At 24.0% G+C, this 13,405-nt stretch overlaps 1 protein-coding gene across 3 annotated transcripts; it reads left to right on the forward strand.

The window, feature by feature from the left end:
* The first annotated feature begins 289 nt into the window (after window positions 1–289).
* Window positions 290–11,933, forward strand: LOC114931401 (uncharacterized). 3 transcript variants are annotated; one of them, XM_085486935.1, is made up of 5 exons: window positions 290–352; window positions 1,876–2,084; window positions 2,427–2,616; window positions 3,401–3,641; window positions 11,385–11,933. In XM_085486935.1, exons 2-5 carry the CDS (start codon window positions 1,988–1,990, stop codon window positions 11,400–11,402), a joined length of 546 nt encoding a protein of 181 aa, XP_085343061.1. In that variant the 5' UTR covers window positions 290–352; window positions 1,876–1,987; the 3' UTR covers window positions 11,403–11,933. The 3 variants fall into 3 exon arrangements, 2 of the variants coding, with proteins under 2 accessions (XP_085343061.1, XP_029159238.1); XM_029303405.2 differs by lacking the exon at window positions 11,385–11,933 and adding an exon at window positions 4,253–4,806; XR_003819667.2 differs by lacking the exons at window positions 290–352; window positions 1,876–2,084; window positions 2,427–2,616; window positions 3,401–3,641 and adding exons at window positions 7,319–7,380; window positions 8,907–9,115; window positions 9,462–9,657; window positions 10,530–10,774.
* The last annotated feature ends 1,472 nt before the right edge of the window (window positions 11,934–13,405 follow it).

The raw sequence follows: 13,405 nt of genomic DNA on the forward strand, positions 1-13,405 counted from the left end.
TTGACGAATATATGACAGTAATGTATAAGTATTTAAAAGTAATTTAATTAATTTCGGAATAAAAAGTATTAATATTAATGATATGTATATATTTACAAAGGTTTTTAACACATTATTTATTAAATGTGAAATTGAATATATGATGATTTGTTAAATTGAATATGTGATGATTTAAGAGCGTTTAGAAAACGATCTCGTGCGACAAAAGTCAACAAAAGTCAGGCGAATAGATCAACAGTTTATAAATATTTCGTTTATAATATTCAGAAGTCATACGCGCGTTCACCATCGTCGTAGTATCATCGTTGTATTTATAGCGATTTTCAGAGACAATCATTTCAAATACAATCAGGTAAGATCGATAAATTATATTGTATTATATAAGTTAATTATTAATATATCTTGTAGTATATCTTAAGTAATATATCGCCGAGTTGTTCTACAGAGTCTCATTCTTGCAATATATAATAGTTATTACAAGATTTGATATAATGAAATCAGCAGTAAGAAAAAATTATTACAATTTTTTTATATCCTAAAGATCATGTATAATTCTAACGACATACTGACACTTGTCATTTATATATTAATAATCACATATATTTAAAGTGCGCCATATTTTATTATTGCAATTTTATATTTCCTTTTTTATTATGTATAAATCAATTGTTGAACACATATATATTAACATCAGAAATGTAACCAATCATCTTTACAAGATATTCAGTGTTACAAGAACTTTTACAAGCTTTTATAATTATTAGATATAAATTTCTCATTTTATTATAAATTAATAGATGTTGCTGCTATTAAGCATCGACAGTAAATATACTAATATTTCGTCTTTCGATCAATTTCACAGACATTCAAATGAAGAGCTTATTTTATTATTGATTTTCCAATTTTCATAAATACGTCACTCTTAAATCTGACAATTATTATATCTATGCCTAATCAAAAATTTATTATACAAATGACACTGATCACAATATTAAAATATTCGTTATTTATATTAAGTAAAACTTGCAAAAATTTATGTCTAATTGGTCAATTGAATTATTTTACATATATATCTTTCGGTTTTACCAAACTAAATTGTGTGTTCTTTTGTCTAATATTGTTCTTGATAAATCGTCCGACACATGTATCGGCATTTAAATAAAATTGATTATCTTTATAAATATACTATATTATATTAATTTATCACACATTAATTAAAAATCATAATAATGTTTGTAAGAATACTAGACATTAATCTTACTTCTTAATAGTTGAATTATACGCAAGAAATTCAAGAGAAAAGTAACAATTTTATCGATAAAATAAATAAGGCATTATTGAAAAGTTTATGCCATTTGTGTTATTGTTTTATTATATCTATATAGCAATAGCAGATATAAACACTTTGTGTTTTGCACATTTCTGACATTTTGACGAAGAGCTTAAAATTATTATTGATTTTTTAATTCTCATAAATATGTTATTACTTTTAAAGTACTTAATTATTATTTTTATTTTAACCGATTTACTATAACAAGAAATAATAATATGCTATAATAATTATCTATTATTAAGTAACACTTGCGAGAAGATGCGACATCTCAATGATCACTTTGATTTTCATATATGTTATGAATCTTTTTGTAATTTTTTCAAACGAAATTATATTTTTCTTTTTTCTCTAATTTTCTTAATTAGTTTTTTCGTTGTTATGTATCTGTTCTTATTATTTTTCACTATTATTTTTTCCATGCTACTATAAACATTTCTTTTAATCTTATAGTCATTATTATTATAAAATTTATCTTTTTAATATGTTTAAATTTAATTGTGAGCTATCAAACATATATGTAACTATAAAAATTTTTTTTGCAGATCAATATAGCATTGCGTATCTTTATACTGATAAAAATAATTGGATAAATAAACTACAATTTCGAATCTTACTGAAGTTTAATTAGGACCTTATTAAACATTTGTTTCCACGATGCATTTGATCAGTTTAATGAGAATCTTAAAACAAATTTTATGTTGGTCACATTTATTATTATTAGCTATTTTTGTTTGTATTTCAATGATACCAGGTAAAATGACAATTTATTATATATATATATATAATTTTATAATATATTAATTTAATATTTCATTTAATTATATATTTAATTTGAGTTGTAAGAGATGGAAATTAATGATCGTTTGCACATTTTCTTACAATTTTATGTTTTTTTAAATATTTATTGAAGAAGTAAATATGAAAAAAATATTACATATTATATTAAAATTAAAAAATGTGTACATACGACATACACACGCATACATACACACCTGTTCTACTAATAATCTATCTATATAACTGTGTGTAGTCTTATTACTAACAAATAAATTGATTTATGGTACGTATTGAAATATTAATAACTGTGTCATAGTTGCTGTGATATGTGAAGCAAATAATGAGACACATACTGTTACGGGAAATATGTCAGTATTCGTTACAAATGCTAGTATTCTGAATAATAATAAAACTAAAGAGCAAGTTCCTACAAAACAACACTCTGTCAATCGTTACATATATATTAGTATTGCAGTTGGAATTCTATTAATGTTCTGTTTTACTAGGTAAATAGATACTTTTACAGTACAATTTGTATATACCGGTAAATAGATATCTTTTCAACATCAGTGTTAACTTTCATACTAAATATACAATACGTACACAAACATACACCCATAATTTATTTTACTGTGAATCTTTACGAATAATAACTATAGTTTTATATATATATATATGTACATTTGTGTGTGGGTGTGTGTGTATATATATATATATATATATATGCATATGTTATGTAAAATTCGTAGTCATTTGGGAACTTTATTGTTAGTACAAACTTATAACGTCATTATTATTGTAATAATTACTAATTTAAATATAGAAAGTTTTGTTTAATTTGTTATAAATATTTTTATTACTGAAATTATTTTTTATCATCATCATCATTTATTTCGGACTCCCCTAAAGGTTGTCGGAGCGTTTTCAGGGGTGCGCCAAACCCTTACAATCTCCTACTCTCTTCCATATTCACAAAATATCATCCTTCTCTTTCTCTCCTATACATCATATCTCACACAGCTTACACATCTATCTCCACTCTTATTTATAACATTTGCTTTTTTTACCCTGGCCTTTATTGACCTTACAATTCCACTACAATACTACACCAACAGCAGAAATCCTCCCTCTCCATCCTTTCCTTTGCCTCCTCCTTCACCTTACTTTTTCCTTCCCGTCAGCGCATCTTCGGGACGAGTTGCCTCTGTTGTTGTCTCTTTTGAAATCTATTTTTGTCGGCCATTTTGAAATCTATTTTTTATATTTTATTACAAATTTCTATTATAACAGGCAGGGTAGATTCATCGTAAAAGTCATCACTCTAACCGTCATAAATATCATTTGGGATTCATTCTACAAACTACGTCGATTGATATCGTATGTCTTCAACATACGTAACGTCTTCACCCCTTTTCGTTTGATTGCGCGTCCTGCTGCACCAGTTCCAGTTGTTCCTCAAAACCACCTGCAAGTCCGTTATGAAAACAGAGATAACGGAGAAAACGACGCAGTCATATTTAATCTGCCACAGGTAAGTAAAATGTTTGTGAAGGTTTTGGTATTGCAGACCAATTCAAGATTAGTAAGCCAAATAAAAGTTGGTCTGAATAATAAGTGCAAATGCCAATGATTTTCTTTACGTATTTAAATTTCTTTATTACGTTAAACATTTCAATTCTAATTGCTGCACCGTCTTCAGCGACTGTTAAATCATTCAATACAAATACAATAAATTAAGAGATTTAAATTATAACATTTCTCTTATAAATAGATGTTTAAAGTCAAATTTTTCGTGCAAATAATGAGAAAATAAATGATTAATAGTTTTAGAACAAATATGAATGCATTGCTCTTTTCCGTGATTATAAATATAATATAGAAAGTATACAGTATAGTGTCATATCTGTTTTTCAATTCGATAAAAGTACATTAGTTTTAAGATCTACTAAAAAACTTTATATAAATGGGTTCGCGACAAACCTATCCACATACATATATATTTTTATTTTTATAATGAGCACATTGAATATGTTTTTAAAATTTATACTTCTTTTATCTTTCACAATTGTATATTGTATATATATATGTATACAAGTTTATTGATATATTTCTAGTATTAATAATATGTCTCATCTCTTACAGCCTCCAGAGTACGACTAGTGACGTTTTACATAGTACCTCTAAGATTTACTTTACCTAATATTAGAGATGAGATTTTGTAAGTATATGTTATTAAGCCCGAATCTCAATTTCATGTTGATCAGTTTTTAAAAAATAATCGACCAAATTAGCCAAAATTTGTTTATTCAAATTATGACGGTTCGATTATATAGTTGTAGTTCTTATCAAGTATGAAATTAAATAATTAACTTTGCAACCACTCAACACATATTCGAGTTAAAAAATTATCGACCAAGTTTTATAGTGACACGACGTTCTCTCTCTTTTAATGTGTGACAAGGATGCTAATAATTTTTTAACTCGAATATGTTGAGTGGTTGCAAAGTTAATTATACTTTTCATTGGAATTTTGTACTTGTTAAGGACCATAACCATATGGTCGAAACGTCGTAACTTGAATAAACAAAGTTTGTCTAGTTTGGTCGATTATTTTTAAAATTCTGATCCTGTTAATAATTTATTAGCGATATTCAGGTATCTTGATTTTTTAATTTTAAGTTAATCTGACAATGTGAACAAAGTGTTCCTTTTTGGAAAATTCTTTTTCAATATTTATGATTTTTTAAAAATTATTTTAACTAATTAGTTACTAATCATTTATTTTAATTTTATAGAAATTAAATTAATTTATATTTCAAAATTTTCTCCAAAATTTATAAATTTCGAAATCGGCGAGATTATGTGATTGTAATAAATAAAAAATCTTTCGTGTAAATTTAATATATATCAAAAAAATAAAAATAAATTTCTACTAAAAACGTGGTAAATTATTTATATTTTAATATTATAATTACACGGCTTTGCGCTGGTTGAAATTTAAAAATTTGGAAAAGAGCAGTGGTAAAATAATTATCATTTTTTTATCAAAAATTAAATTTTGATTTTCAAATCCAGATTTAACTTAAAGATTAAATATAAGAACTATATATTACAAAATTGTTATAAGTAATTAATTAATTACATCATTTTTCTTATATCATTTATATACTCGTAATAATCGAATATATCAAATTTATATCATAAAACTTATTAATAATTAATAATTAAATATCAATAAGTTATGCTATAATATAAAATATGATATTAAACATAAATAAATAACAAGAGCGCTCGTAACTTGAAAAATGATTATAATTTCAACATTTTTACATAAAGATTTTTTATTCTATTTAATTTTCAGGATAAGATTAATTAAAATATTGTGTGTTGTTAAAATATTGCAATATTGATCTTTATGCATATATTTATCAATCATACAATATTTACAAATACATGACTTAGATATGTAAGAAAATTATAATAAAAATTAAATCTTTACGGTAAAATGATTGTCATTGTAACAAAAAATTAACATAATTCAGTAAATACTTATATGCGCTCGCGTTCTTTTTCAAAATATGTGAATTTGGAAATTAGTGAGATTGTGTAATAACAATAAATTTAAAAAATAAAGTTAAATTGCTGCTAAAAACGTAGTAACTTAATTTTATTTATTTATTACGCGGTTCTATTTAATAAGATTATAATTTATATTTTAATTATAGTTTTATTTATTCAAAATATAAAAATTTGAGAAGAAAACAAGTCATAAACTAATTTTCCATTTTCTAACATTTAGTAAACAAGAATAAATTTTATTTTTTGTTCGATTTAAATAAAATATTTATCAGCTTTATGTTACATCGTAAGATATATTTAGCTTACATCGTAAAATATATTTAGCATTTTAACCATATCAAAAAATGTATAATTTGTATTAGTAGTATAAGCGTATTGTAATTTTTTTACATATACTGTACTGATTAATATACATTATATGAATATCAATTTGTATTGTATATGTTCCGATTGCGCGACTTTGAAATTGATTAATGAGCACAATTTTGCGACAAATTTCTATGCGTTTTGTGGATATGTGTTTTTATAAAGTTACCATTTTATATTGCTATTTGTATTATTATTGACGAATGTTTTCTGTATAACAAACTGTATAATATTATTTTTATAAATATATATATTAGGAATGTGAACAATTATTAAGTCTTGTTTTTGTTGAAAAACACCTGTGAAAATAATACTACAAAATTAATTATCGATTAGCAATAAAAACGAATTATATATATGTTAAAACTAAATGTAATATTTTGTTGATCCTAAGTCTGTTACATAAAATTTAAAATTTATGCAAAATGAAAATTTTTTCAAATGTATATCTCGTCATGTTTCAATTTTTACATATTTTTTATTTACATTGATAAGAAGTTTATTTCTAATAATAAATAAGTCATAAATAGTCACATTTGTATATACATCTCATGTCATCGGTTTCACATTTTTTTATTTATCTTTTTTTTCCGAGCTGGAAAAATGTGTGGATAAACCGAAATAATTAACAATGTTTTAGAAAACAATTCTATTTAGTTTCGTAGTTTTAAAAGTATAGTTTCGCTTATCGATCATGTTTATAGAATAAAAAAACTCCACAATAAACCACGTGAAATTGGGTCTCGGCGAAAAAGGCTTAATTTAAAATATGTTGTATCTTTTGGATCACTGAACAAATGTTTTCTCAGGCAAAATGTCAAAAAATGGACAGTTTCGTTGTTTCAACCCTTTAAAAGCCTGATATCAGACACCAACAAAGATATCACTTTCGGACCAATGTGATTATTATTAGAAGAGAACGATATAAATTTTTAGTGGACAAAATAATTAAAGAATAATTCACATAATACATGGACGAATATATGACGGTAATGTATAAATATTTAAAAATAATTTAATTAATTTCGGAATAAAAAGTATTAATATTAATGATATGTATATATTTACAAAGGTTTTTAACACATTATTTATTAAATGTGAAATTGAATATATGATGATTTGTTAAATTGAATATGTGATGATTTAAGAGCGTTTAGAGAACGATCTCGTGCGACAAAAGTCAACAAAAGTCAGGCGAATAGATCAACAGTTTATAAATATTTCGTTTATAATATTCAGAAGTCATACGTGCGTTTACCATCGTTGTAGTATCATCGTTGTATTTTATAGCGATTCTCAGAGACAATCATTTCAAATACAATCAGGTAAGATCGATAAATTATATTGTATTATATAAGTTAATTATTAATATATCTTGTAGTATATCTTAAGTAATATTTCGCCGAGTTGTTCTTCAGAGTCTCATTCTTGCAATATATAATAGTTATTACAAGATTTGATATAATGAAATCAGCAGTAAGAAAAAATTATTACAATTTTTTTATATCCTAAAGATCATGTATAATTCTAACGACATACTGACACTTGTCATTTATATATTAATAATCACATATAATTAAAGTGCGCGATATTTTATTATTGCAATTTTATATTTCCTTTTTTATTATGTATAAATCAATTGTTGAACACATATATATTAAGATCAGAAATGTAACCAATCATCTTTACAAGATATTCAGTGTTACAAGAACTTTCACAAGTTTTTATAATTATTAGATGTAAATTTCTCATTTTATTATAAATTCATAGATGTTGTTGCTGCTATTAAGCATCGACAGTAAATATACTAATATTTCGTCTTTCGATCAATTTCACAAACATTCAAATGAAGAGCTTATTTTATTATTGATTTTCCAATTCTCATAAATACGTCACTCTTATATTTGACAATTATTATATCTATGCCTAATCAAAAATTTATTATACAAATGACACTGATGCACAATATTAAAATATTCGTTATTTATATTAAGTAAAACTTGCAAAAATTTATGTCTAATTGGTCAATTTTATTATTTTACATATATATCTTTCGGTTTTACCAAACTAAATTGTGTGTTTTTTTCTGTCTAATATTGTTCTTGATAAATCGTCCGACACATGTATCGACATTTAAATAAAATTGATTATCTTTATAAATATACTATATTATATTATAATTTATCACACATTAATTAAAAATCATAATAATGTTTGTAAGAATACTAGACATTAATCTTACTTCTTAATAGTTGAATTATACGCAAGAAATTCAAGACAAAAGTAACAATTTTATCGATAAAATAAATAAGGCATTATTGAAAAGTTTATGCCATTTGTGTTATTGTTTTATTATATCTATATAGCGATAGCAGATATAAACACTTTATGTTTCGCACATTTCTGACATTTTGACGAAGAGCTTAAAAATATTATTGATTTTTTAATTCTCATAAATATGTTATTACTTTTAAAGTACTTAATTATTATTTTTGTTTTAATTGATTTATTATAACAAGAAATAACTATATGCTATAATAATTATCTATTATTAAGTAACACTTGCGAGAAGATGCGACATCTCAATGATCACTTTGATTTTCATATATGTTATTAATGTTTCTGTAATTTTTTCAAACAAAATTATATTTTTTTTTTCTCTAATTTTCTTAATTAGTTTTTTTATTGTTATGTATCTGTTCTTATTATTTTTCTCTATTATTTTCATGCTACTATAAACATTTCTTTTAATCTTATAGTCATTATTATTATAAAGTTTATCTTCTTAATATGTTTAAATTTAATTGTGAGCTATCAAACATATATGTAACTATAAAAATCTTTTTTGCAGATCAATATAGCATTGCATATCTTTATACTGATAAAAAAAATTGGATGAATAAACTACAATTTCGAATCTTACTAAAGTTTAATTAGGACCTTATTAAACATTTGCTTCCACGATGCATTTGATTAGTTTAATGAGAATCTTAAAACAAATTTTATGTTGGTCACATTTATTATTATTAGCTATTTTTGTTTGTATTTCAATGATACCAGGTAAAATGACAATTTATTATATATATATATATAATTTTATAATATTTTAATTTAATATTTTATTTAATTATATATTTAATTTTTTTGAGTTGTAAGAGATGGAAATTAATGATCGTTTGCACATTTTCTTACAATTTTATGTTTTCTTAAATATTTATTGAAGAAGTAACTATGAAAAAAATATTACATATTATATTAAAATTAAAAATTGTGTACATACGACATACATACGCATACATACACACCTGTTCTATTAATAATCAATCTATATAATTGTGTGTAGTCTTATTACTAACAAATAAATTGATTTATGGTACGTATTGAAATATTAATAACTGTGTCATAGTTGCTGTGATATGTGAAGCAAATAATAAGACACATACTGTTACGGAAAATATGTCAGTATTCGTCACAAATGCTAGTATTCTGGATAATAATAAGACTAAAGAGCAAGTCCCTACAAAACAACACTCTGTCAATCTTATCATATATATTGCTATTGCAATTGGAATTCTATTAATAATACGGCTCTATTTTTTTAGGTAAATAAATACTTTTACAGTACAATTTGTATATATCGGTAAATAGATACCTTTTCAACATCAGTGTTAACTTTTATACTAAATATACAATACGCACACAAACATACACACATCATTTATTTTACTGTAAATCTTTACGAACAATAACTATAGTCTTATATATATATAAGTACATATATATGTACATTTGTGTGTGAGTGTATATATATATATATATATATATATATATATATATATATATATATATATACAGACAGCCATATCCGCGTTATATATATATATATATATATATATATATATATATATGCATATGTTATATAAAATTCGTAGTCATTTAGGAACTTTATTGTTAGTACAAACTTATAACGTCATTATTATTGTAATAATTACTAATTTAAATATAGAAAGTTTTGTTTAATTTGTTATAAATATTTTTATTATTGAAATTATTTTTTATCATCATCATCATTTATTTCGAACTTTCCTAAAGGTTGCCGGGGCGTTTTCAGGGGTGCGTTAAACTTTTATAATCTCCTACTCTCTTTCATTATTACAAAATATCATCCTTCTCTTTCTCTCCTATACATCATATTTCACACAGCTTACACATCTATCTCCACTCTTATTTACAACATTCGCTTTTTTCACCCTGGCTTTTATTGACTTTACAATTCCGCTACAATACTACACCAACAGCAGGAATCCTCCCTCTCCACTCTTTCTTTTGCCTCCTCCTTCACCTTACTTTTTCCTTCCGGTCAGCGCATCTTCGGGACGAGTATGTTTCTGTTGTCGTCTCTTTTGAAATCTATTCTTCTCGGTCATTTTGAAATCTATTTTTTATATTTTATTACAATTTTCTATTATAACAGGCAGTGTGTAATCATCGTAGAAACCATCATTCAAACCGTCATAAATATCATTTGGGTTTTATTCAACATTCTACGTCGATTGATATCGTATGTCTTGAACATACGTAACGTCTCCACCCTTTATCATGTGCTTGCGCGTCCTGCTGAACCAGTTCTAGTTGTCTATCAAAACGACCTGCAAGTCCCTTACGAAAACATATAGAGATAACGGAGAAAACGACGCAGTCATATTTAATGAGCGACAGGTAAGTAAAATGTTTGTGAAGGTTTTGGTATTGCAGACCAATTGAAGATTAGTAAGCCAAATAAAAGTTGGTCTGGATAAAAGTGCAAATGCCAATGATTTTCTTTACGTATTTAAATTTCTTTATTACGTTAAACATTTCAATTCTAATTGCTGCACCGTCTTCAGCGATTGTTAAATCATTCAATACAAATACAATAAATTAAGAGATTTAAATTATAACATTTCTCTTATAAATAGATATTTAAAGTCAAATTTTTCGTGCAAATAATGAGAAAATAAATGATTAATAGTTTCAGAACAAACATGAATGCATTGCTCTTTTCCGTGATTATGAATATAATATAGAATGTATACAATATAGTGTCATCTCTGTTTTTCAATTCGATAAAAGTACATTAGTTTTGAGATCTACTAAAGAACTTTATATAAATGGGTTTGCGACATACCTATCCACATACATATATATTTTTATTTTTATAATGAGCACATTGAATATGTTTTTAAAATTTATACTTCTTTTATCTTTCACAATTGTATATTGTATATATATATGTATACAAGTTTATTGATATATTTCTAGTATTAATAATATGTCTCATTTCTTACAGCCTCCAGAGTACGACTAGTGACGTTTTACATAGTACCGCTAAGATTTACTTTACCTAATGTTAGAGATGAGATTTCGTAAGTATACGTTATTAAACCCGAATCTCAATTTCATGTTGATCAGTTTTTAAAAAATAATCGACCAAATTAGCCAAAATTTGTTTATTCAAATTACGACGGTTCGACTATATAGTTGTAGTCCTTATCAAGTATAAAATTAAATAATTAACTTTGCAACCACTCAACATATTCGAGTTAAAAAATTATCGACGAAGTTATATAATGACACGACGTTCTCACTTCTTTTAATGTGTGACAAGGATGCTAATAATTTTTTAACTCGAATATGTTGAGTGGTTGCAAAGTTAATTATACTTTTCATTAAAATTTTATACTTGTTAAGGACCATAACCATATGGTCGAAACGTCGTAACTTGTATAAACAAAGTTTGCCTAGTTTGGTCGATTATTTATAAAATTGTGATCCTGTTAATAATTTATTAGCGATATTAAGATATCTTGTTTTTTCAATTTTAAGTTAATCTGACAATGTGAACAAAGTGTTCTTTTTTGGAAAATTTTTTTTCAATATTTATGATTTTTTTAAAATTATTTTAACTAATTGGTTATAAATTATTTATTTTAATTTTATAGAAATTAAATTAATTTATATTTCAAGATTAATATATATTTCAAAATTTTCTCCAAAATTTATAAATTTCGAAATCGGCGAGATTATGTGATTGTAATAAATAAAAAATATTTTGTGTAAATTTAATATATATCAAAAAAATAAATTTCTATTAAAAAATGGTAATTTATTTATATTTTAATATTATAATTACACGGTTTTGCGCTGGTCGAAATCTAAAAAATTTGGAAAAGAGCAATAGTAAAATAATTATCATTTTCTTTTTAAAAAATTAAATTTTGTTTTTCAAATCCAGATTTAACTTAAAGATTAAATAGAAAAACTATATATTACAAAATTGTTATAAGTAATTAATTAATTACATCATTTTTCTTATATCATTTATATACTCGTAATAATCGAATATATCACATTTATATCATAAAACTTTTTAATAATTAATAATTAAATATCAATAGGTTATGCTATGATATGAAATATAGTATTACACATAATTAAATAACAAGAGCGCTCCTAACTTGAAAAATGATTATAATTTCAACATTTTTACATAAAAATTTTTTATTCTATTTAATTTGCAGGATACGAATAATTAAAATATTGTGTGTTGTTAAAATATTGCAATATTGTTCTTTATACATATATTTATCAATCATACAATATTTACAGATACATGACTTAGATATGTAAGAAAACTATAATTAAATTAAATCTTTACGGTAAAATGATTGTCATTGTAACAAAAAATTAACATAATTTAGTAAATACTTATATGCGCTCGCGTTCTTTTTCAAAATACGTGAGTTTGGAAATTAGTGAGATTGTGTAATAACAATAAATTTAAAAAATAAAGTTAAATTGCTGCTAAAAAACGTAGTAATTTAATTTTATTTATTTATTACGCGGTTTCATTTAATAAGATTATAATTGATATTTTAATTATACAGTTTTATTTTTTCAAAATATGAAAATTTGAAAAGAAAACAAGTCATAAACTACTTTTCCATTTTCTAACATTTAGTAAATAAAAATAAATTTTATTTTTTGTTTGATTTAAATAAAATATTTATGCTTACATCGTAAAATATATTTAGCATTTTAACCATATCAAAAAATTTATAATTTGTATTAGTAGTATACACGTATTGTAATTTTTTTAAATATACTGTACTGATTAATATACATTATATGAATATCAATTTGTATATGTATCGATTGCGCGACTTTGAAATTGATTAATGAGCACAATTTTGCGAAAAATTTCTATGCGTTTTGTGGATATGTGTTTTTATAAAGTACCACTTTATTTTGCTATTTGTATTATTATTGACGAATGTTTTCTGTATAACAAACTGTATAATATTATTTTTA

The sequence above is a fragment of the Nylanderia fulva genome, unplaced genomic scaffold (assembly GCF_048542155.1).
Source record: "Nylanderia fulva isolate GAGA-0341 unplaced genomic scaffold, ASM4854215v1 Scaffold1, whole genome shotgun sequence".
NCBI lineage: Eukaryota > Metazoa > Arthropoda > Insecta > Hymenoptera > Formicidae > Nylanderia > Nylanderia fulva.